At 36.9% G+C, this 27,105-nt stretch overlaps 1 protein-coding gene across 6 annotated transcripts in view; it reads left to right on the forward strand.

The window, feature by feature from the left end:
* LOC106878992 (stress-activated protein kinase JNK) overlaps positions 1 to 27,099 on the forward strand; it is a 128,976-nt gene extending 101,877 nt beyond the window's left edge. For 3 of the 6 annotated variants that reach the window (XM_052973973.1, XM_052973974.1, XM_014928372.2), the window contains 6 exons: positions 2,483 to 2,648; positions 3,227 to 3,298; positions 4,390 to 4,700; positions 6,431 to 6,494; positions 7,231 to 7,317; positions 25,743 to 27,099. In XM_052973973.1, the coding sequence (XP_052829933.1) occupies positions 2,483 to 2,648; positions 3,227 to 3,298; positions 4,390 to 4,700; positions 6,431 to 6,494; positions 7,231 to 7,317; positions 25,743 to 25,816 (774 nt within the window). In that variant the 3' untranslated portion in view covers positions 25,817 to 27,099. Of the gene's footprint in view, positions 1 to 2,482; positions 2,649 to 3,226; positions 3,299 to 4,389; positions 4,701 to 6,430; positions 6,495 to 7,230; positions 7,318 to 15,141; positions 15,204 to 25,742 lie in introns of all 6 variants that reach the window. The other 3 variants (XR_001410582.2, XR_001410583.2, XM_014928373.2) reach the window with 3 other exon arrangements.
* Positions 27,100 to 27,105: the final 6 nt, after the last annotated feature.

The raw sequence follows: 27,105 nt of genomic DNA on the forward strand, positions 1-27,105 counted from the left end.
ATAAGATCGGTTGCATCACAGAACTCCAGCAGTCTGGTTCCCTCCTCGTTGCGGGAACCGAAGCCATAGCCTCCATGTATGCCATGGAAGCCTCCAGCACGACGTCCGACATGACCGTTGAAGTCTCCAGCCACAAAGAGAAGGTCCCTGTCACTCGTCGACGAGGTAGTTTGCAAGAGGGTGTCATAGAATTGGTCTTTCAGACCATCTGGTAGCCCCGGTTGAGGTGCATAGGCTGAGATGACAGTAGCTAATCTATGATGAAGCACTAGTCTGATCTTAAGTACTCTGTCACTTACTCTAACGACCTCGATTTCACGTCCTTAAAAAACCCTACAGAAGTAATAGAAAATTATTCTATTATATTCTCAAACTAACTGCTTTGTCCATTCTGTACAGAATCACTTGCAGTTTATCCTTTAACTAATGCCAAGCCATCATAATGCCTTTCTGTTGTCTCTTGATATTCTCAGTACAAAGTAAATAGCTCAATGTTGTGGAAATATTAGTTACTTTTAAATAAAGGACAGGCACAGGTATGTCTGTGTGGTTAAGAAGGTTGCTCCAGTGCCATTGTGCAACACTTTGGGCAAGTATCTTCCACTACAGCCCTGCGCCAACCAAAGTCTTGTAAATGGATTTGGTGGATAGAAACCAAGAAGCCTGTCGTGTGTGTGTGTTTTGACATTGATTTTGACATTTGACATTGATTTTGACATTTGACATTGACATTGATTTTGACATTGTTTTGACATTGATTGATAGTTGCAAATAAAAGTAGTTCATTTCCAATTTCCTGCAAAAGTAAATCTGGCCAAGGGGGGATATTACCTTGCTTGGAAACCAGTGACAGGAAGGGCACATCTGCAGTCCTAGTCACAACTGCAGTCTTTTCTAACACGGTTAGTCTCTCCCTTAACTCTGTCTGATATATGTGTGTGCTATAAGAAGCAGTGTGCTGAGAGATGAGTGCTTGTACAGCATCCTATAGCTTCCTTAGAGCTTACAGCAAAAATAGCCATAAGTTAATGCTCATTTCATGATTCCTTTTCCCTTGTTATTTATTAATCATCATCATCATCGTTTAACGTCCGCTTTCCATGCTAGCATGGGTTGGACGATTTGACTGAGGACTGGCAAACCAGATGGCTGCACTAGGCTCCAATCTGATTTGGCAGAGTTTCTACAGCTGGATGCCCTTCCTAATGCCAACCATTCTGAGAGTGTACTGAATGCTTTTACGTACCACTGGCACAAGAGCCAGTCAGGCGGTACTGGCAACGGCCATGCTTGAATGGTGTTTTTTACGTGCCACCTGCACAGGAGTCAGTCCAGTGGCACTGGCAATGACCTCACTTGAATGTTTTGTTCACATGCCACTGGCACACACACACAAATTATTTTTTTTTTAAACTCGTATAAAAGAAATGAAAAATAATTTTATTTTACATAAGTTATTGGTTTAAAAAATGTGCACTTGTTTGCTCCAAATGTTTTCAAGATCCTGCAAACGACACAAAGACACTTACACAACCACTTGAGCAAATAAACTCAATATAAAGTGTTCACTGTGTTTGAATAAAAATAATGGTACGATTATGGCTGTGATACTTTTTGATGAGTCCTGCTCAATGAGTTTTGATGGACACATATTAGGTCTGATTAGTAAGTATCTGGACTGTTGCCATAGTAATAAAGCGCATAGAGTGAAGCCACTTGGCAAAAATTGACCCTGATCTTTGCTTCCTTGGAAGGAAGGTGTGTAGCGTGTGATTGTCACATTGATCACGACAGAGAAAATTATTATGGCAGTTCCTACTCAGAGGCTTACACAAATTTGCAGACAGTCTATGGAGAGGAGTATGTGAGCCACACACAAATGTATGAGTAGTTCAGACGTTTCCAAGATGGCTGAAAAAATGTTGATATTGACATACGTTTCGGGAAACCTGCAACCAACAGAACTCTTTACATTCTGAGTTCAAACCCTCCAAGGTTAATTTTGCCTTTCATCCCTCTGGGGGTCAATAAAATAAAGTACTAGTCACATACTAGGGTTGATGCTATCAACTAATCCTCTTCCCTAAAATTTGCTGGCCCTGTGCCTATATCAAAGACCTTTACTTTTTGCTATTATATGAGATCAATTCCAATAAGGTCAGCTTTACATTTCATCCCTCATGCTCTATAAAATAGAGTAGCAGTTAAGTGCTGGGATTCTGCGCAATGGGCTGTATTTCCTTGCACCTAAAATTTTGACCATGTGCCTGTGTTAAGCTTCTTTTTTTCTTTTGCAAATCTTGTGCTGTATTTTCCTGCTTAACACATTTACTAACCAAAAACAATACTTTGACAAAAAATGAGAAACCCACCATCATTATGGCTATTACTACCAAATGTATTTTCCTTCTCACATCCATAACTGCATCGTCTTTATAACACAGGCTGTATTATCATTAATGTTTTCTTCTTTTTATTTTAGGATTTAAAGCCCAGTAACATAGTGGTGAAAGCAGATTGTACTCTGAAGATTCTAGATTTTGGTTTAGCACGGACAGCAGGTACTGGTTTTATGATGACACCATATGTAGTAACAAGATATTACCGTGCTCCAGAAGTCATTCTTGGTATGGGTTATAAAGAAAATGGTAAGAACCTGCATTGTTGTTCTACTCCTCTTCTATCCCTGTCGTGTGTAAACCTTGTTGCAACAATATTTATGAAACAGGACAGTACCTTCAGATACGTGTAACATACTATGTAGAATTCATGGGAAACCATATAACTCTACATGATGATGGATAAAATATAATAAAATAGCTCTAGTGATACTGGTCCCTGTTGTTGACAGAGCTTTCCTAACACCTTGCTAGTGTTAGGAGTGGAGACGCAATGGCCCAGTGGTTAGGGCAGCGGACTCGCGGTCATAGGATCGTGGTTTCGATTCCCAGACCGGGCGTTATGAGTGTTTATTGAGCAAAAACACCTAAAGCTCTACGAGGCTCCGGCAATTCATTAATGGGTTGTGAAGAATAGGAAGGAAAAATGAAACCCTTAGCTAGAAATTCATGTATAAATTATCCAAATTTCAAGAAGGGGAAAAAATGATTGCTTGGGTAAATATATTTTTTCTTTTTAAAGTAAATTTAATTTTTAAAATATCTTTCAAATGTCTGATTCAAAATAACTGATTGATTTTATTTTATCTTTTATTTTTATGTTCCAGTTGATATCTGGTCAGTTGGCTGTATTATGGCTGAGTTGATACGAGGTGGTGTACTATTCCCTGGCACTGATCGTATCCTTTCTTTACTTTTAAAGAGTTACTTCAAATATCTCAGTCTATTTTTATGTGTGCTTTGCACAATATATACGTATATATTTTTTTTGTCGAAATTGTTCTTTCTTTCTTTCTATCTCTCCCTCTTTCTCTTCACTTACCCAATCCCACATCAAGTAAATGCTCAATGACTCTCAAAGCACACCCCAGCCCTCCAACCAAATTTTCACCAACACCACTTTCCCCCCACTTCACAATGGCAATTTTCTTTTCCAAAGGCTAACAATTAATCAGAGCTGGTTTACAAATAATAATGTTTAATTATGAATAAATTATCACAGAATGTTTAACAGATAACACAGTTTCCACTAAACAAAAATCCATTGTTGAATGCAGATATTGACAAACACATTATATTGATTTGCTATAATAGTAAATGATCGAATTGATGGAATGGAATGGACTGGTGAATTTTCAAACCAATTATGATTTTCTTTTTTTTTTTTCAACATTGCATATAGTTTATTGAAAAATAGGTTTGGTGCCCATGGCCGTCTTTAAGCCCTCCAACAGGTTTCTCTTCAATTTCTGTCTACCAAATCTACTAATAATGTTTCGTTGGCCTGGAGCTACAGTAGAAGACACTTGCCCAAAGTGCCATGTAGTGGGATTGAACCCAAAACCATATGACTGGGAGGCACACTTCTTAACCTCATGGCTTAGTGGTCAAGAAGTTTGCTTCTCAACCACATGGTTTCAGAGGTTCACTCCCACTGTGTGGCACCTTGGGTGAGTGTCTTCTTTCTTTGTCAATCAAAATATGCCACCTTTCTTCAATTTGCAGCTAGAACAGCTTCACTTGCCCAATATAACTAACATCTGTGACAAACACATAAAACACCACAGTTCCTCCATTTCTCATCTTCTTTGTCCCTCTTTCTTAAATCACATTTCAGCTAGGTTCCCAATATTGCCCAAGAATTTCTCTCTCTCTTTGTTTAAAAGAAAATGTGTTCTCATCAAAATTTTTTGTAAGATACTCATTTTTTATTAATCTTTTCCCCTTCAAAATCTTCATCATATGTTTGATTTCTTTACCACGTCCTCAGATATAGATCAATGGAATAAAATAATCCAACAGTTAGGAACGCCGTCTCAAGACTTCATGTGTAGATTACAGCCTACAGTTCGGAGCTACGTCGAGAACCGTCCCCGGTTTACAGGCTACACCTTTGATATTTTGTTTGCAGACTGTATGTTCCCCGCAGATAGCCGCGAACACCAAGGGCTGCAGGCTTCCGTGGCTAGAGATTTACTGTCCAAGATGCTGGTTGTTGATCCCGAACGAAGGATATCCGTTGATGAGGCATTGATGCACCCTTACATCAATGTTTGGTATGATGAAGGAGAAGTAAATGCGGTAAGTACTCCTTCGTAGGGTTTATTTCCTGCTGGCTATATTGATATAGGAGTTTTGCAAAACGAAAATTGGGGTGTGGGTGCAAAATTTTGCATTGAGAGGCCTCAAAGTAGACTAGCAGAAACTGAAGTTTTGTTCAGCCGGAAAGAAGACAGTCCTATTACTGTGAGGAAAGGGGCCATGCTCCACATGCAGAAAAAGAGTCTGTAGGAATTTCACTATAGGTGCACAAAAATCGCAAGGGGACTGCAAGAAAGGGAGGCTTCATATGTGACAGTAAATTCAAAGAAGTAATTAGCAGTAAAAATAGAGTAAACCCTTTCGAATGCTCAGACAGTTCTCTAGAAATAGTTTATGTTATCATCATCGTCATTTAACATCCACCTACCATGTTGGCATGGGTTGGATGGTTTGACGGGAACTGACCAGGCAGAAGACTGCACCAGACTTCTCTCTGTTTTGGCACAATTTTTACGGCTGGATGCCATAACACCAGCCACCGCACAGAGTGGACTGAGTGCTTTTTACATGACACCAGCACAGGCAAGGTCAGTTTTGGCATAGTTTATACAGCTGGATGCCCTTCCAAATGCCACTCACTTTACAGTGTGAACTGAATGCTTTTTATGTGGCACCAGCACCAGCAGGGTTACCAAGTGACTTGCAAGACAAAGAATCCTTGAAAGGGGAGGGGGCATTGGAGGAGTTGCAAAGGTTATGAGCAGCAGAAAATTTGGGGTTGAAAGCATTTTTACCATATGCATGATAGCATTTAAGGGTATGTAACAAAGGGACAAAATGCATACATCATTAAAAATACTTTTACAAAATAAAATTATTGACTTACTCTTATCCCTTTTGATACCAAAACACCCCCGGAGACTACTCATGGTTCTATTATGCACACTGCCCGATTTAAACTGTTCTAGATTAAAACCTTCCATCAAAATTTCATGTTAATTTATATTCTAAATATTAGCTCATAATGATAAAGTTATGTTAATAAATTCTTCGTAATTTTCAAAATTAATTGAAATAAAAGCAGTGTATTTCATTGGAAATATGATAATGAAAGAGTTAAAAATAACTTTGCTCTATCAAACATGCCAAGAATATTATTATTCCACAGTCCTTATGTGTGAAGTTCACTTTTTTTGAAAAATTAATTAGTTTTTGGAAGATTGACTTTTCATCCAGGAATATGATGATGCTACTTCTGTAGGGAGTTTAAAAATTAATTCTTTAGCATTCAGATTACTCTGTCAAATGTAATGCTTATTAATTCACAAATTTTATTAATTAATCATGCATTATCTTGTAGCTTTGAAATTTCAATGATGTGATTGTATATTTTTGGAACGACATTGAAGAGTGGGTGTGATAGGTTGGATATGGCCATTTTAAATGCTAAGGGGTTAATCAAACGTATCTTAAAGGTGCAGTACAAAGAAAAGATTAGGGATCACTGTTCATGACTAAACCATAAAAATAAAGTAAACATGGTTTGTGTGTGTGAGAGAGATAGACAGACAGACAGACAGAAGCGTTATACTAATACATCTATTTGTTTTCAACACCACCTGTCTTCTTGTTTTTTTGTGAATTCTCCCTATATATAAATATATATATATATTTGAAGCTGGAGTTTCACTCTGTTGCTACTCTGAGTTTCATCAATTGTAATTTGTTTCTATTTTAATTGCTTTGTTTTGTTGTTCTCTCTTTTCCAGCCTGCTCCTGGACCTTACGACCACTCTGTAGATGAGAGAGAACACTCTGTAGAGGAATGGAAAGGTATTTTTACCTTTTTTATTTTTATTTTCATCCTTAAATACAATATATTCCCTTGTGGGTGTTGCTTCCACCCTTACAACATCCACTTATCCATGTATGCATAGATCAGGTGGAATTTGTTGAGGCAGGTTTTTCTATGGCCAGATGCTCTTCTTGTTACCAACCATCACAATGACTGACCAGTTGCATCTTAGCAGAGAATCTCCAAACTACTGTCTCAATATTCTCTCCTGGCACATTGTTGTACTTGAGAAGACCTGACCACCGCAACAGAATGGAAATCCTAAAGCCAAGATGCCACATGAAAAGCATTGGTGTGGTTGCTGGTGCCACATAAAAAGCTTTGGTGTGGTTGCTGGTGCCATGTAAAAAGCATCCGGCACATTCTGTGGAGTGGTTGGCATTAAAAAAGGCATCCAGCCATAGAAACCAAACCAACGCAGGCTATGGAATCTGGTGCAGCCTTTGGCCTTGCCGATTCCTGTGAAGCCATCCAACCCATGCCAGCATTGGAACACAGACATTAAATGTTGGTGATGGTGATGACGATGATGGTCAGTTACTGTAAGACTTGCACATTGATGGCTCAGTAAAAATATATTCTGTACATACATTGAATTCATTTTCTTTCGGAAGTAACCAAAATTCCAATTTTAAAAAGAAATAAAGTAAAAGATAGAAAACGCAAACCCATCTTCGACTAATATTTGTATTTCCCTGTTGTTTCTACTTTCAGAACTTATATATGATGAAGTAAAAAAATATGAAAACAAAGATAATCAAATAACAAATGCTATGCAAAATCTCTCAGGTAAGCTAAAAGGTATATTGACACTCTTTACTTTTTTCTGGAAGTTCCTTTTATGTTGTATTATTATTATTATTGTATTATTTCACATAAATTGGGAAACCACTACCATAACTTGGTGCTATTTTAGATCCGTAAAGAATTTCGCTGTAATATGATGGCAGTTTAGAGAGGGGAGGGGTAGAGTAGGATCCGTTGTCAATAGCCTTGTACACCAATGGAATTAGTTCCTTGATGAACTTAGTCAACGATATGGTTTCATTTCTCAGATGAAGTCACTTATTTTCCTTAAATTACTCATTGCTTTTTGGAAGGCATGGATGTTATAACTTATTGCCTTCCCTTGAAAATGCCTATACACAAACACACATGCACAGCAATAGCTATTATATTGTGTTGGTTAAGATCATGTTCAACATTCTCAAGAAAATTATTTTAGATAACTTCTGTCTGCTTTCCTTTTGATATATACATATCATATAATATGTGTGTGTGTGTGTGTGTGTAAGAGGTTAGCTTGGAGAGCTGCATTTCCTCACGTTCGGTAAAAATGTGTTTATTATGGTAGTTTTGACCTTGGAGTCCTTCTAAGCGTGAGGCATTATTGTACAGTGATGCCCTTATATAAATAAATATATTTTGTGGAATAAATGATTTTTCCCTTATGAGGTTTTTTTCACGCTGGCTACTTGATAAATTCTTATAAAAGATTTTATCTTAATATTGAATTAATTATATATATATATATATATATATATATATCAACACCATTTAATATCCATTTTCTATGCTGGCATGGGTTGGATGGTTTTAACAGAAGTTGGCAAGCCAGAGGACTGCATCAAGTTGTAATGTCACTTTACAGAGCATATTGTGTGCTTTTTCTGTGGCACCAGCAAGATCACCAAGTAATTTGCTAGACAAAGACACCCCCCCCCCTTCAACTGAGAGGAGGAGTATTGAGAGAGGGGACTTTATGCCAGTTGAAGAGAGATTAGAGTGTGATAGAGGAACAGAAATAGATGTGTAGCTGCAGAGGAGAGATATGGCTGCCCCACTTGGAGGGGAGAGGATGAGGGGTGGCAGGGAAGATGTGTTGGAGCTCAAGGTACAGGGAGATGAATACAAGGGAAGGGGAAGGGAGATTGGATACAGTAAATAGGCAGGTAAATTTGCGAGTGTGCGAAAGGAGAGATGAGATGAATGCAGTGACTGGTGAACACAGATGGCTTGAGGGTTAGATAGCTGAGTTGTTGAGCAGAGATTCAGACACAGACTGATTGTGTACAGAGGTATAGACATAAATAAGCAACATTCCTTTAGGGCCACATTTCTGCTTAGATGCACAGGTCTTTTAAAGCACAGCATTTTGCCAATCATCTCACACCTTTGTCATCTCCTCTGTAAGGCTTAACATCTGAAGGTCATTTTTCACCACTCTGTCTGTCTCACATTTTCCTGGGTCTCCCTTTTTCTGTATGTTCTATCCAATCCACATTTAGTAACTGGCACTTCCTTATGCTTTGTTTATACCAGCCATTCAACAGTGTGAAAAAAAAAGGGTGTCTGTCAGTAGTGAAACCACTTTGCTTTCAGTCTCATGGCCACAAGTTTTGCTTCAGCAGTCTCATTGCCACAATAACTGCAGTTTATGATATGAAAAAACAAAAAAAGACTTAAGTCTGCAAAAGTACCATTGCAATTCAGTAATATAATGAAAGTTGGTATACACCAAATTGGGTTTCTGCTCAAGAAACCAATTTAAAATAGTGATCAATTAGTATAAACATCAAGTTAGAAGTCAGACAGTGTCAGCTGGTTCAAATCTGGGAAACATTTCATCAGAAGTAAGATAAAATCTTATAAAGATAATTAATTTTCTCTTTCTCTGGTTATAAAATTAGTTCTTCTCCCTCTACTCATCTCTTTCCGTCTATCTATTACATAAATGTTATTACAGGTTTTTACAAAGTTTTACTGTACAGTTACATTACACAGACTTTCATATATTTCTCACATTTAAAGACGGCTGAGATCTTGATATTACATATGCTTTTTGATACACTGCCATTAGAGAAATGACTTCGACACCTTTGCATATATATATACACACACACACACACACACACACACACACACAAGTAGCTGCACAATGAGTTGCCAGTGTAAATATTATGTACACAAAAGGTATTGTAAGACCCTGGGTCCTACTGCACTGAGCCTCATTAACAGATGGGATGAAGACTGTTGACTGTTTAGATGTGTTATTGCTACCTGTTGGAAATCGTTAAGATTTGATCAGTCTTTTTATTGCCATATTCCTGTTGAAGTACATTGCCTTTGTTTCAGTTAATTGTGAAAATATTAAAGAATTTAATAAAATAACTTTGTCATTATTGATATGGCGTTTGGAACATAAATTAGCTGGAAATGTTAATGGATGGTTTCAATTTAGACCATTTTAACCCTTTTGTTATCATATTTCTGTTGAAATAGACTACTTATGTTTCAGTTGATTTTGAAAATATTACAGAATTTAGTAAAATAACTTTGTCATTATTAACATGGTGCTTAGAACATAAATTAACATGAAATTTTCACAAAAGGTTTTACTGGAGCTCACTTCAAAACAGGAACTAGGGGTAGTCTTGGGTTGGTTGGTATCAAAAGGGTTAAAGAAGCTGTCATGTAACTTGTTGAATGGCATTGGGATTGTCTGAACCTTCCAAATGATAGACCACATGAGGTTAAAATTCCATCTGTTGAGCATGGTGTTGTTCTGCGTAGCAGTATTTGTCTAATGGCTCTTCAGGATTATTTCTAATTATATCATTCTTTGTTTCTGTATGCATGAAAAGATTGTTGTATCGTCACTTTGTTGTTCTTTTCCGAGATTGTTTGCACAATAGCATCTTCCTTGTCGTCATCAGCATTTAATGTCTATTTTCCATGCTGTCGTTAGTTGGTTGGTGCAAGAGGAGCCTGTGAGCCAGAGGACTACACCGAATCTCTGATTTGGTATGGTTTCTACAGCTGGATGCCCTTCCTAACACCAATTTGTCTGTACCAGATCTTTTCTGTAAGAAGTTTCTCGTACACAGAACTCCCAACTCCATAATTATAATGTTTTAGTCAAAAGTCATGTAACGATTAGCCTTTTCAAAGTCTCTATCAACAGTACACTTATGCTTTGTATCTTGTTTCATTTATGATTTTGAAAGTTTGGGAGTGAGATGGTTGTGGTTTTCTGTTATGATTTTAAAAAATCTTTCACTTTCAGCTTTGTCATTTTTTTCACAAGCTCTAATTAACCACCACTGTATTCAAACCATGTGCTCATGATGGCTGTGCCCCAGCTTGGCCACAGCACCCTGCCTGGAACCAGCAAAAGAGTATCTTCGGGCTTAATATTCAGCTTTTAGTGTACCAACCAGAGATCTATATTTGTAATATTACAGTCCAGTAGCTACATTTGATTGTCATAAAGTAATTACATTGGGGTATTTTTTTGTATTTCATCTCTAACGCTTTGATTATTGTTTGTATTATTAACTTAACATTTTTTTTTTCTTCTGTTGAGTTTTTCTTTCCCCCTCCCCCAATTCCTCTAAGCTTCAGGGTTTTTGAACCCAGTTTCACTTCGACAATAAATCTTACTATCTCTTTGTTGGTGAAGAATAAGTTTCTTTGTGTTACTGTGTGTATGTGTGTGTGCATGTGCACACGCGTTCATGCACACACAAAATAATTAGTGACAAGCAGTATTAATACCAAAAAGGTAATTTTTATCCCCACTTAAGTGGATGTTGTGTTAGAACAAAGTATACTGCATTATTCCCCATGAGAGAACCTCTCACATGGACTTGTGGTGCAAATAAGCACACATGTTCATATTGCTAGGAGATAATTGTCTGCTATTGCTGTTGAGACTTACAGATCATGTGGTTTCGGCCTTCTTTGGCCTTGTCAATGATAGATGCCCAAGGCTAGAGATAGCAGCGATTCCTCTGTCAGTGATTTGTATAGAATCTCAGTGTCTATTCAGGCACAGATGTCGCACATAGCCAGTGAGCTTATTAAAAAAATAATTAATAGCGATCCCTCATCATCTCTCCATCATTGTTGCATGACCAGTTTTCCATTTTAGCATGGGTTAGATGGATCTCACAACAACAAAGAAAATTGCCTGTCTTTGTTGGTATGGCATATTTTCAAGCATGGATTTTACAACTAAATACCCTTCCTATCATCAACCACTTCATATGCACTGGGGGCATTTTATATCTTGCCACTGGCTTTAGAGAGGTTGTCTGCACTGGGGTTCAATGGTCTCCTCTACTTTGTACCAGGTTTTGTTCAGTTTCTCCTCTTTGACACATGCTCTTTAATATACATATATATATAGTGACTTTGAAGTTTTGTCTTATTCACTTTCATCAGACTGTCAAGGCGAGCAAGTTAGAACTTCAAAGTCACTGTTACCTTTTTCTTTGTGAAAGTCAATAGATATGTACTCCACCACAAAGTATTGAGTAATCCTTAAGTTTAATATTTAATAGTTTCTATATAAACCATTTCATAAAAACACATTAATATATGATAGATAGATAGATTGATAGATATAATGTTACCAAGATGGCTTTCAGAGTTGAGATTTTTGAAGTTCTTTGACATCGTAATGCTGGATGGAGGGGCATTATCAGTTTAAGATAAATTTCTGCAGGAAAGTCTAAGATGCATAGGTGACAGTGGGAGAAGTTGCTAAGGTGTCAACCAGGTACATTGTAAAGATCACACCCTCCTGTTTCCCCACTCCCCTTTACCAAGGATGTTTAGGAGATGTCCTCTCTCTGTTGGTGGGCCATACAGAGAACCAGAATGAAAAAACTGAAATTGGGTTTTTTGGGGTTTTTTTTTTTTCTCTCCCCATTATCATCTGCAAGTATTACCTGAAGTGGGATGTGAGGATAAGGAGAGAAGATGTGTCCTGTAATAAATTTTATGAAAGCTAGATGAGTGTAACAGGATCAGTGTAAGTGAAAGAGTCAGTTGCGATCCGTTTCACTTGAAATTTATAGAAAGTAGGTATTTTATCCATATAAGGGGGTGATTAGGGTTTTGGAGCACTCTAAACCACAGATCCTTTATTTGTATGTGTGTATTAATTGTGCACTTATTTCACGTTTATATCTTTCACATATATATATATATATATATATACACACACACATATATATATATACACACATGCACCTTCATGTACACTAAAGGTATGTTTATATTTAATCATATTTTTGACATTACAATATATTATCAACTTTGCCTATATAGCAAATTATTATTATTATTATTGTTTTTATTATTATTATTATTATCATTATTATTATCTATTATTTGGTTGTGGATTGGCAGAATTGTTTGAGTGTCATACAAAATGCTTAGCAGCATGTCTTCCAGTTCTTTATGCTCTGAGATCAAATCCCGCTGAGGTCGACTTTGCCTTTCATCCTTTCTGGGTTGATAAAATATAGTACCAGTCAAGTATGGGATCATTGTAATCAGCTAACACCCTCTCCCTAAAAGATTCCTTGCTTTGTGCCAACATTTGAAACATCATCACCATCATCATCATCATTATTATTATTATTATTATTATTATTGGGTGGGTTGGTTGGTAGATTGGAGCATCAGGCAAAAAACCTTGTTGGCTGTTTTTATGTTCTGAGTTTAACTCCCACCAATTTCATCCTTTCTAGGTCAATAAAATAAAGTACCCATCAAAGTACTGAGGTCAATTGCACTGACTAACCCCACCCCGCTAATTTCATGTATTGTGCCTATATTAGAAACAATATTATTCTTGGGGAGTACAGTAACCAAGTGGATAGGCTAGAGTATCTATTTTACCTCTTCCTGTATCATTTAGTTCATATATATATATATATATATATATATATATATATAGCATTGAATCCTTAGTAGGGGTGATGAAGATGAGGAGGTGTTATTCAACTTACCAATGTGTAAATCTTAAGAGCAGGTATATTGCAGGTGTTGCATGGTATCTCTGAGCTCAGCTTTTAAACAGTGATTAATTAACTGAACTGCTGAAAATAGAAACCTTAGATCTTTGATATGTTACCTGCCTGCTTTAACCCTTTAGTATCCAGCCCAAATTTTCTACCCATTGTATGTTCAAACTGGCCAGATCCAGTTTCTCATATATCCCCTGTGATATCATTCTCAAAATAAAGATACAAGTCATCAAAATATCAGAGCTTCAAATTAATGCCAAGATAAAGCCCTTTCTGCCTATATTGTAAATGCTATAGAATTTTCTACATTTGAAGTGGAGATTGATTTCTTTTGTAATGACCAATATGACTTCTTCAGCAAGTGGCAATTATGACTTTGGAAGGATTACTCTTGAAGACTTACAAAATATAAACAAGAAAGAAAACATTTGTCTTCAGATGAATCAGATATAGATGTTTCTGAATTTGTCCAACAGGAACAAGTATTTTGATAGCAAAAGTCTTGAAGTTCTTCACGGTGCCATTCAAAATATTACAACATGGTCAAACAATACAGCACCAATGTATACTCTTTACTCTTTTACTTGTTTCAGTCATTTGACTGCGGCCATGCTGGAGCACCGCTTTTAGTCGAGCAAATTGATCCCAGGACTTATTCTTTGTAAGCCTAGTACTTATTCTTTCGGTCTCTTTTGCTGAACCGCTAAGTGATGGAGACATAAACACACCAGCATCAGTTGTCAAGCCATGCTAGAGGGACAAACACAGACACACAAACACACACACACACACATATATATACATATATACGACGGGCTTCTTTCAGTTTCCGTCTACCAAATCCACTCACCAGGCTTTGGTCAGCCCGAGGCTATAGTAGAAGACACTTGCCCAAGGTGCCACGCAGTGGGACTGAACCCAGAACCATGTGGTTGGTAAGCAAGCTACTTACCACACAGCCACTCCTGCGCCTATTAAAGTCAAGGTGAAGGTTCTGGCGAACCTGCTGAGAAAATTTGAAATCTGCACACAAAAAAAAAATAATAAATAAGTTACAAGCAAACATTGTTGATAACCCTCTTCATCATGACTAATTCAAAGCATTACCTTTGACATAGTAATCTAAATTGGCATCTTACTGAAGGGTAAGTTTACCTCATATCCACTTGTCACTAAACCTTTATCAATCTCTTAGGAGACAGTGAACCTCATTTTTTTTCTTCCCAAACTGCATCCCTAAACCAGAGATTTAACTCAACTTATCAAACATTAACCCGTTAGCATTTAAACTAGTCATATCCAGCCTCTCACACCTACCCAACAATATCATTGTAAAAATAAACAACCACATCAAGGAAATCCCAAAGCTATAAGATAATGCCTGACTAATTTTAAACAATGTGAATAAGTAAGGATTACATTTGACAGTAATCTGAATACCAAAGACAGATTAACAACAGATTATCACATCTGGGTTTTTTTTCACTAACTATTTAACCAATTTTCTTAAATCTTTACTTTCCTACATCTTTAGATGAAAATAGCTTTTCAATTGGTACGTTTCCCCCAAAAGATTTTTATGCTTTTTTTTTTTTACTGGGGTTGTTTTCCCTCCCTTTTTTTCTATATATTTTTTTTTTTTTTTTACAAAATAATTTTAGAAGTTTTTATTTCAAATAATTTTAGAAGTTTTCATTTCAAAACAAATCTAAGACTGAATATCAAACAAACAAAAAATAAATAAATAAAGTAATTGTGTGTTGGGTTTCTCTAAGAAAGGGTCCTCCTCTTATCCTTTCTGCAGTGTAGTTTGGGAAGAACCTACCACTGCCACAGCATGAAGACAGGCAAGCAGAGATCATATCGGTGAGTTTTTTCCTTTTTCCCTTCATTGCTTCCGTCTCTCCCGGGGCTTATCACAGCTTTAGTGACCTTCATTCATTATTATTATTATTATTATTCGTCTTTACATTCTGCATTCAAATTCTGCCAAGGTCACCATTGCCTTTCCTCCTTTCGGGTTTGATCAAATAAGTACCCAGTTGAACACTGGAGGCCTGATATAATCGACTTACCTCCTCCTTTGAAATTGCTGGCCTTGTGCCAAAATTATTATTATTATTCTTATTATTATTAGCACATCAGACAAAATGCTTCGTGGCATTTCATCCATCTTTACATTCTGGGTTCAAATTCCACTGAAGTCAGGTTTGCCTTTCATCTTTTTAGGATTAATAAAGTAAGTACCACTTAAGGAGTGGGTCAGGGGATCAACTAGCCCCCTCCCCACAAAATTTCAGGCCTTGTGCCTATCGTAGAAAGGATTATTATTATTATTATTATTATTATGGTAATGAGCTGGCAGAATCATAAGTACATCAGACAAAATGTTTAGTGGCATTTATTCTGGCTCTTAATGTTCTAAGGTGGTGAGCTGGCAGAGACGTTAGCATGCCAAGTGAAATGCTTAACAGTATTTTGTCTATCTTTCCGTTCTGAGTTCAAATTCCACCGAGGACGACTTTGCCTTTCATCCTTTTGGGGGTCGATAAATTAAGTACCAGTTGTGTACTGGGGTCGATCTAATCAACTATCCTCCTCCCCAAAGATGTCCGGTCTTGTGCCTAGAGTAGAAAAGAATGTTCTAAGTTCAAATCTCGCCAGGACCAACTTTACCTTTTATCCCTCCAGGGTCAATAAAATAAAGAAACAGTCAAGTACTGGGATTGATAGTATCAAATAATCCCTTCCCCTCAAAATTTCTGACTTGGTGTTTTCAAAGATCATATTCTGTCGAGGTTGACTTTGCCTTTCATCCTTTTGGGGGTTGATAAATTAAGTACCAGTGAAACACTGGGGTCGATGTAATCAACTAGTCTTCTCTCCCAAAATTTCAGACCTTGTGTCTATAGTAGAAAGGATTATTATTATTAAGGCAATAAGCTAGCAGAATCATCAGTATGCCAGACAAAATACTTAGCTGCATTTCATCCATCTTTACATTCTCAATTGAAACCCCATGAAGGGCCAATTTTGCCTTTCAATCCTTTCAGGGTCAATAAAGTACCAGTTGAGCACTAGGGTTAATGTAAGTGACTGGTCCCCTCCCCCAAAATTTCAGGTCATGTACCTATAGTAGAAAGGATTGTTATCGTTATTACTATTTATTAACAGTTGGGAAGTTTGTGACCGATGGAAACTGAGCGAGACTAACTGACTCCCTGTATTTAATTATGTCCTGAATGCAAATCCTGTCTGGATCAACTTTGCCACTCAATCAGAAAAGTAAGATACTAGTCCTGTTAGTTAGTCCATCCATCGTTGTCGATACTGACCAAGGATATCATATGGGAGAAGATGGGGTTCAGTGTGTCTGGCTGTGCCCAATCAGCCTGATGTGTACTTGTAAGGCCCTGCCACACGTTGGGCACTGGTGGTCTGCTGGGATTGAAGGCAAGGAGCTGGCTCTGGACTTACCCAATTCACATTTACTTTGTGCCCTTGCTATCCTGGTCTGTTCATAGGAAGTAGCATCTCTGTTGGTGCAACCTTGTGTTTGCATTTCCCAACTGTTGGGATTGCTCTCAAAGTTCTTCAGTGAGGCTTTGAGCGTATCTTGAAGGCAAGTGTACACAAGGTGGACTAGTCTTGTACCGAGGTCCATTCAATTAATTACACCTTCTCCTAAATTACATGAATTTGTGTCTATGGTAGGGATTAATTATTATAGTGCATGCTGCACTGGATGTATGATGTTGGTGTGAATGAACGATGGAGCACAAATGAGCTGAACTGAGTAAAACTGAGCAAATGAGGAGACTGTGCTGGTACAGACAGGTGATGCATACATAATATAACAGTTGGATAGAAAGAAAAAAGCAAAATCTGCCAAGCAATTTAAGTTGTAAAAACTTGCACAAAGCATGGGAAGAAGTGACAATGCTGAATGTCACAAAAGAGATAAGGGCCATGACAAACGATAAGGTGCTGTGCTATAGAAAACCCATTGAGACCATGCTTGCATGGGAAAAGATGAACATCTGATGATCACAACAATCTTGTGCCTATGTTAGAATTTATTATAGGGATTTTCTTGTCCCATTATGAGAAAAATGCTGAGGGGTATTTCTGCTGACTCTTTATATGCTGAATTCAAATCAGTGACCAAGTCAGCTTTGCCTTTCAACCTTTAGGGGGGGTCAATAAAATATGTACTAGTCAAGTACTGAGATTGATGTCATCAACTTACCCCTCCCCTCAAAATTGCAGACTTTGTGCCAAAATTAGAAAGAATTATTGCTAACTGTATCTATTGAAATTTCACCATTACTTTGAAGACTACGGCTTTTAGAAGTTTAAGGAAACCTTGAAATCACATAATTTCATTTGAGGTTGTATTCTTTCTGAAACATTTGATTCTCCAAAGTATTGAAAATGCTGTGTTAGGAAGGAACATCTTTGAAAATGATACGCTTTGTTATATGCTTCTCGTCTCTTCTACTTGAGAGCTGTTGGCTGTTATTTGTAGCTTTACATAAAAACAAAAATAAACAATTTTAACTAAGAAAAGAAATTGAAGACACAATCTATCTATAATATTACTCTGCTACAATAGAACCATGTTGGTGAAGCTTTGATAAGTCTTAATACTCTTTGCTACATATTTCTATATCAGAAAAATGCATATAGCCAAAGTTGAACCTAAAGTCCAAGGGATCAAACAACAGTAGCTGCCCCACAAGGCTGAGGATTCTCAAATATACCAATAATAAACACATTTACATGGCTTTTTGGCTGGTATCTTCTGCTATAAACTCTGATTGACAATTAGTAGACAGGAGCCCATTGGGTGTATGTGTGTGTATATATATATATTTAAAATGTGTGTGTATGTGTCTGGATAGACTTAGACTGCTTAGAGACTGGAGCTATTGTTTATGTCTTGCAACTTAGTAGCTCAGCAAATAGAGGTTGATAAAGTTAGTACCAGACTTTAATACATATTGGGGCTGATATGAATGACTTAAACCTGCAAGATTATGCCCCAGCATGGCCAGGCACTTGTTTCAGCATGTATCTTTTCGATGTTCCTATAACTTTTTTTAGTATGCCTTTCTTCAGATTTGTATAGGTTATAGTTTGAACTTGCAAAAACAAAATTTTATTTTACACTTCTTATTTTCTCAATATAATTTTCTTCTTTTTTCTTTTTTAATCAGAAACTGATTTTGATATGAGGATTTATAGCTTCAGTGCTTTTTTTGTATGTGTGTGTGTGTGTGTGTGTATATAAATATATTTTTGTTTGCACTTGAAGTATGTAAATATATATTTTGTCTGCATTTTCACTTCCATTTTCACTTTAATAAATTGAAACTGAAACAACAGCGCTTTTTTAAAAAAAATTTCAGAAAAAAAGTGAAACCACTCAATGCTTCCAAGTGTAAACAAAATATATTTATACACTTCAAAGGCTAACAAAATGTATTTAGATACAAGAAACAGTATTACAACTATAAACAACAACAAAAAACATACTACAACTATAAATTATCTAACCTTTATCGGTTTCTGATTTAAACAAAAGAATTTTTTTCTGATTCTGAATCTTTGTCAAAACATAAATTCTGAAGACTTTTAAAAAAAAAAAAAAAAGAAGGCAAGGTTCATAAAAGTTTAATTCATGCTAAAATGAATCCATGATTATGGCTGCCATCAAATAACTGAAATCAGAATAAATCTCTTGTATTTAATTTAAATATTTATCAGTTCTTACAAATAATATATTGTTATGCCTTTGATTCGGTTCCATAGTTCATTAGTCAATTACCTTATGAATAATTGAAGATTATGCTTTCAGCTTCATTCCACAGTTTATCTCATAAGTAATTCATGTCTACAGTGTCTTTCCATAGTTATAGATTTACTATATACATCAGGTGTTCTTACCCAGACTAGTAGTGCCTCACCCCTTTTGGGGGGTAGGTGGGAAAGGTAAATGTCAGGGAGACACTACGGCAGGTGGTGGGTGTTTAAAAGGCTAGTTATAGTTGTTGGAAATAAAATACTTAAACCCAGTACAATGGCTTCCATTTAAAAGTAAATAAAAATAATAAAATAGAAATAAAAACAATACTAATATTTCAAACATATTTTCAAAAAATATCCGATAAGTGACAAGTGCTTGTTGAGATTTTGTTTTTAGGAGCAGAATAATATTATTTATTCCTATTATTGTTATAACTTTTTTCTGTTGCTGTTGTTTTTGTGTTTGTTGTTGTGTGAAGTTATATAAAATACAAGTAAACTCAGGGTAAGCAAATTCTCAAATCCAGTTTCTATCCTTTAGTTGTTGCCATATTCACCTGATTCTGCTGATGCCCCCAAGAAAGCCATTAATGTCACTTCATTTCATTTCCTTTCCTATAAGCACCTGAGCCCTTTCCTTTTTGTAATAAATCCTTATTGTTAAATACTGATTCAATATAACAGTTTGGTTTTGTCCCTTTTGTTTCCATGTTCACATCCTTGTCTTAATTAACTCTCCTTTTCACGCCTTCATAGTAAAAGAAAAATAGATGAGAAAAGTAACAGTAATATATTAATGTTGATTTTTCAGCTATTGGCTTTGTGCTAAAATGTGAAATCATTAAATTTTAATTCTGTTTATCATTCTGTTGGTAAGTTAGCACATACATTATGCTCTGCTGGACGCTTATCACTAAAAATTGGTTTGATTACTAAGGCAGCAAGCGAGCCAAACCATTAGCATACCAGACAAATGTTTAACCCATTTTTACCCAGGTTAACCCTGTTGAAATTTTGAAGATAGTTATATACATAGGTATAGCAAACATACAGAAGCATCTAGTTAACCTTTATTGCAGTAAATAAACCAAATACAAGTGTCCTCAAACGAGGACAGTGGGTTAATATGGGTTAATGGCATTTCTTCCTGCCCTTTATGCTCTGGACTGCAGTCAACTTTGCCTTTTATCCTTATTGTGGTAAGATGAAATAGGTTATGTGCCTTTAATAGAAAGAATTATTAAGCAGCAAGCTGGCAGAATCATGGGCACTCTGGACAAAATGTATTTTGTCTGTTTTTACCTTCTGAAGGGCATCCGACTGTAGAAATGGAAAAGTGGACGTTTAACCCTTTAGCATTTAAACCAGCAATATCCAGCCAAGATATTGTGCCTGTCTTTTGTTCAAACTGGCCAGATCCAGCCTTTCACACCTATCTACTATGTCATTCTACAAATAAACAATCACATCATCAAAATCTCAAAGCTACAAGATAATGCAGTGTTCATTGAAAAACAATGTGAATAAATAAGCATTTGATAGAATAATCTGAATGCCAAAGGGTTAGGTAAGGATGATTTTGAATTTTAATTCTACATTATTATTGCTTATTAATTTACACCAAAATTCAGCAACACTGTCTAATCATTCTGCCTACCAGGTGTGGCCTATATATATTTCCCCATTTTTCATTTTATCATAGAATAGAAAGTTTTAGATTTTGATTAATGAAAGGCTCATGCCTTTGTGGTTGAGGTATTGCAGTTATGACCATAAGATTGTGGTTTCAATTTCTGGACCAGGGAAAAGTAAGTATTCTTGCAGTGGACCAGTGTCCCATCCAGGTGGGGCATATATATATATATATTCTCCAGAATCTGGGAAGCCAGCCTTATGAGCCTGTGGCTTTGGAAGGACCTTTGAACCTTTTTTGATTGAAAGTTTACCAGTTGATTGTTAGATTTATTGACAATATTCTACATTTCAAAATGGCCACCCTTTGCTTTCATCGTAGCCCTTAATCTTTTCTCAACAGATAATGTGTAAATTATTATGTTTAAATAATGGGTATATAGCTATGCCATACCAGATACACACACAGGCACAAATATTTCTACTCCATTTAGTATCTTTAATGTCTATATATGACCACCACCTCGTAAACAGTTTTGATGGATCCTACATAAATTGATTAGACAAAGCAATGGAGAGTGTTACCAAGTCTTCAGTTGTTGTTATTCACTCACTTGACTTGGTTTCTTTCTTATGCTTCAAGCAACAGATTATTTGATGTTTGTATTTCTGGAGACCAATAAGTTCATTTCTTTATAGAGTTGTTGTCTTCTAATCTCTGGTCAGACCTGTTCAAACAGTCTTATAACCAGACATTCCGTCCTTGATCATTCTTGGTTGTTGTTGTTGTTGTTTTTTTGGGGGGGGGTCTCCTTTTTTCATATATAGTGTACCTAATGTGTATGTATATCCTTTCTTTCAATATGGTAGGGTGTGATTTGGCTCATATTTGTAGCCATTTGAACAATTGCATGGAGACATCCCATCCAATCTGATAAGCTTATTTGACAAGAATTGTTGATTGAGCTGTAAAGAGTGCTAGTGCAGAGTGTGGATTATTATCTTAAGTGATCACCCACCCTAATCAATATTATAGGATTAAAACTCTCTCTCTCTCTCTCTCAAATCTATTTGCACACCTACACCACATGCATAACATTCCTTGATGCGGAATTGGTGTCACCTAAAAATCTTATATCAACCAGTATCAGACAAAATTGAATGTTAAGTGTGTGGTTGTGTCTTTTAACATTATTTATATATGTGTATGTATATATATATTATGGAGATGTACTTGCATAGCAAGTGACCTGATCTGAGATCGTGTGCTGGAACGAATATATATATATTCCTGTTGTGCATTCAAGTTTCCTTTTTGACATGGAAATGTAATGGATTCCTTTTTTTATTTTCCTTTTTTGTATTTTTTTGCATTTTTGTGGCTGTGTGTAATTTGTTCATCCATATCTGCTGTTATGTAATTTGTGGTATTATTTCTACAGATGAATTGATGTAATTTCAGTTAAATTATCATCGTTTTGTTGTATCCATCTCTGTTGGAGGGAACCTGGTTTGATGTATGTGTGTACATGCATGCATCGCTGTGTTTGTCTATGTGTACACATGCACACATCTGCCCACTTATTTTCATGTATTTTCATGAAGATTTCAGCATCTTGGTCTCTAATCATTTCCAGGTGACACTATTAAACACTATTTTGTCTGTTTTTAGCTATTGTCCATTAACTAGATATCATCATCATCATCATCATCATCAACCCCTGAACTTTACTACCTCAAATCCCATGACTCGTAATTGTCAGTTACCGGGTTTCTGTAATGTGTGAGTAACTGAGATCACAACATTCCACAACTGAGTGGGATGCCAGTCTGTTACGGGATTCCTCGTTTTTTACCAGTTGAGTGGACTCGAACAATGTGAAATGAAGTGTTTTGCTCAAGAATACAGTGCCCTGCTCAGTCTGGGAATTGAAACCAATATCTTGAAACACCCTGCCCGCTAGGTCATGCGGCTTCATTTTTACTACATATCACGTGATCGACCAGACTGTCAGATGTTGTTGCACATCGCCGGTCACAATGCACTTCACATTGCTTTTAGCTTTCTTTTAAATGGTGCCACCCTGCTAGCCAGGCAAACAGGCCAACATTCTGCCCCTCCCCAAATCAGAAGGCTAGTCTGTCACAGGGTTGCCCACTTGTGGCTGAGTGGACTGAAGCAGCATGAAATAAAGTGATCTGCACAAGAACACTATGAACAGCTAAGCCTGGGTATTGAATTCCTGATCCAGTGACCATGAGTGCAACACCCTAACCACTGGGCCATGTGCCTTCACGTTACTGGATATAGTTTGCTGTAATTCTGTCATAGCCTCCAGAACGCTACATTGATGCTGTTCCCTGTTGCCTTCTGTTAAGTATGAAGCCTTAGAATGTTTTGTTTGAAGTGTCAAGTTGGGAGTTCTCGTTATCGAGGGCATTAATTACATTAAATGAAAAATGCCATGAAATTACTCTGACTCAGTTCCAAAGATTGAGTCAAAAACTTTGCTGTCTGAGGAATTTGTTCTGTGTTTGGAATTGGAATGAAAATACTTATGTCCCAATTGTTGATTCGGTGTATTTCTGTGGATCAACTAACTTTGGAGTTCTTGAAGTTAATATCAGAATTGTGCTTCAAATAAGGGGTACAATGCATACTGGTTGACTGTCTCGAGTTATTGAAGAGATACAGTTAGTATAATTGCTCAGAGTTGAAATCTTACAATTGACAATCACATGAGATGCTTTCTGAAGAAACCAAAGACGAAGTTTTGCAATGGAAGTGTTTACAATTTCTTAAACTTATTCCAGTATGTATCACTGATATTTTATTTCATCACTTGTGAAGGATGAAAGGCAAGTAAAACTTGTGGAATTTGAAGTTGGGATGCAGAGAGAACTATGTAAGGTAATTTAGTCAGGGGTTCTACCTTTTCTGCCGAAGCACCACCACCAATACAAGTGTCACCATCACAACTTGTCGACCAATCTGTTTTCAATTTCATACTCCTGTCGTAATCATGGCCAGATGGAGAGAAGCAGAGACAGGTTATGAATGAGAGGATGGAGAGAGGTAATGTTACAGACTTTACCAGCATTGGTGTACCGTCTTATGACATCTCTCTTTAGTCTACTAAGAACTACTAGTTGCCTGCATGGCATATTTACCGAAGAGCAGTCAGTGTAACAGACATGCTTTACAATTACAAGAAGTATATGTAAGTATATGTTAGTCAGCCATTACACAGCATTACCCAATAGCTGTGAACTGTGAAAAGAGTTAACTCATTGACAAGACTTACAGTTGGAAAACAGTGGTGGCGGTGGCAGCGGCCACGATGATGATGGCAGCTACTGCTGCTGCTGCTGCAGTAGTAGTAGTGGTAGTGGTAGTAGTTGCAGCAGTTGTTACACGGTGATGCAAGCAGCTATAGACTTCAAAGGTTTATTGACTTGAAGTAACAATTATAATCAATCATGAAATACCTGCAGTTTTTAGTTTTAGATGTGTTACATGAGACCTAGATCAATTGGTGGGCAAGTGATTGATGGATATTGATGGCTGAAAAGTTGCCCATTGGTCACTTCAAATGGACCACAACACACACACACACACACCTGCTAATGCAGTCTAGAAAATGCACATGCACTACAGTTGTTCTATCCTGAACGTTGCCCACCTGCGCATGGCATTGACACTAATAATAAATAGCAACAATGATAATGATAATTATGGATTAGACTTTGGATTTAATCAATTTAATTGATATTAATACTTATTTTCATTGATCCGTGATGAATAAAAGAACAAGTCAACCCTTACCAAGACTTGAGCTCTGAAAATAAAGGGGATGCGATTTAGACATTGCCCAATACACTTGTAGAACTGTGCTGATTCTGTCACCCAGTGCTGTCTTGGCAGAACACCTAGTCTAGTACAGTGCTGCTTAACCCTTTTTTTTTTTTTGCAGTGCCCCCACCCTACTTTGAAGTAGTTATTATGCCTAGCACCCACCTAAGTGGTGAGTGAAGTGTCACAACTAAACTAAGTTAACATGGATGGTAATTCGTAAATCTAACTCTAAAGATGATGATGTGTGTGTGTGTATATATATATAAATATATACACACATATATACATATAATAAAGATGGAGTGTGTATGCTTTTAACAGTGGAATGGTAAAAAATTTTAGAGTGTGCTGGGTGCTTTTTATGTGGACAGTTTGGGTTGAGCTGGCAAGCTGAAGAACTGCATCAGGCCCCCAACTTTCTGTTTTGGCCTGGTCTCTATGACTGGATGCCCTTCCTAACACCAACCACTTTACAGAATGTGTTCAGTGCTGTTACGTGGCGCTGTGCGTATGATTATATTGTGTGTAATATAATTACTAGTTAATTATATAATTACTACTATAGGTAAAATTTAGTATGTTACCCCAATAGCCTGATGCCTCCTTCGACATTCCCAGAGCCCTATTGGGGGTGGTACCACCCACGATGAGAACCCCTAGTCTAAGTTCTACAGCAATTCTCTCTATCCTCTAGTGCTCTCTTGCTAGATGAATTATAAAAATGTCTTAACATTCTAATGTTTAAATCAGGGTTCCTCAATCATTTTCTCTTTATGAACCCCTTTGATTACTAATTTATTCTGGTTGACCCCATAACCATTTGATGTTTAAAAACTAGTTTTACAGAAACTTTTTTTCAAAATTCCAATATTGTTATTCACATATTAATTTGTGTGGGTTCAACTTGCAATATATACATCTATGGCAAAAATTTTTCCAGGGGCCCTCAGAAGACTATTGTGGGTCCCCAATTTACTATTTTGCTGCGTGGACCCCCTAAAATCTCATATGAACCCTGGTTGAGAACCACTAGTCTAAATTGTACTATTTTTTCGTTGTGTGTCTATATGTTACATGTATATTCTTTTTTTTTTCTTCTTTCATTTCAGATGGACCAACAAATGACTCTGCCCCTAAGGACAGTGTAGCAACAGGCTCTCCAGGTCAGAACAGGCATCGGTGACTGCTGTGTATATATATATATATATATGTGTGTGTGTGTGTATGTATATATGTATATATATATATATATATACACACACACACTCACACACACTCTCTTTCTCTCACACACATACACAAATATATATATATACACACACACATACAAACATACACAATGTAAAAATACTACAGGCATAATTTATTTGGGCTGACGAGCTGTTGCCTCCACCACCACTACCATTACTACTACTTCTACTACTACTACTACTCTTACTACTACTACTACTACTACTACCACCTGTGCTGCACACTACTACTTCTACTTCGACTACTATTATTACTACTACTACTATGTTAGAGGTTGTCCCTCCCCATCACCACCACACCACTACCACCACCACGACCACCCTACTCTTACTGCAACCACTAATTCCTTTGACATCCTTTTCGTCACCACTCATTGTCTCTCTCTCTGTTATTATTATTATTATTGTTGTTGTTGTTGTTGTCTCTCTTCCTCTTTTTACTGTCAACTGCCACCTACCTACCTACCTACTTATGTACAGCTGTGAAGGAATCATCATCATCATCGTGGTCATCTGTGAGAAGACACCTAACAAAAACAAGGGAACTTACTAGAAACAGCAGCCAAGTCCCCTCTTGATAAAGAGAACAATGCATAACCTTTATGTCATCACTTAATAAAAACAACAGCCAAATCTCCCTTTGGTAGAGAGAAGGACATATTGGATAGCCTCTGTGTCATCGCTTGACATTGTAGAAGTAGCAGCCAAATATCCCTTTGGTAAAGAGAAGGACACTTTGGATAAGATAGTCCTACATAGCCTGCTAAAAACACAGGATGGTTGTGGCTGGAATGTTTTTGATTATAGGTCTACTCAATCAGGCCTGACCTTGGGCTAAACAATTACAACAACAGCAACCTTTAGCATCACCGCTGCCACCACCGCTACCAACAACAACAACAACATGACTGGACTGTGAGACATGAGACTGGCTACAAGGGCAAAAACATATCATTCCTGGTAATGAACTAAGTTGATGATGAAGATGATGATGATAGCGGATGATTCTGTCCACATCATTTGCTTCCTCCTTCACTCCTGTCAATAGACTGCAGGCATCTTGTTATCAAACTTGTTGATGTCATAATCAGTGTTTTAGCCATTAAGTTCTAAGGTGACTTATTCATTTAGCTATTATTTATGTATCCACTTCTCTAAGACACCTCTCTCTCTCTCTCTCTCTCTCTCTCCCTATATATATATACATATATATATATATATA

The sequence above is a fragment of the Octopus bimaculoides genome, chromosome 17 (genome assembly GCF_001194135.2).
Source record: "Octopus bimaculoides isolate UCB-OBI-ISO-001 chromosome 17, ASM119413v2, whole genome shotgun sequence".
NCBI lineage: Eukaryota > Metazoa > Mollusca > Cephalopoda > Octopoda > Octopodidae > Octopus > Octopus bimaculoides.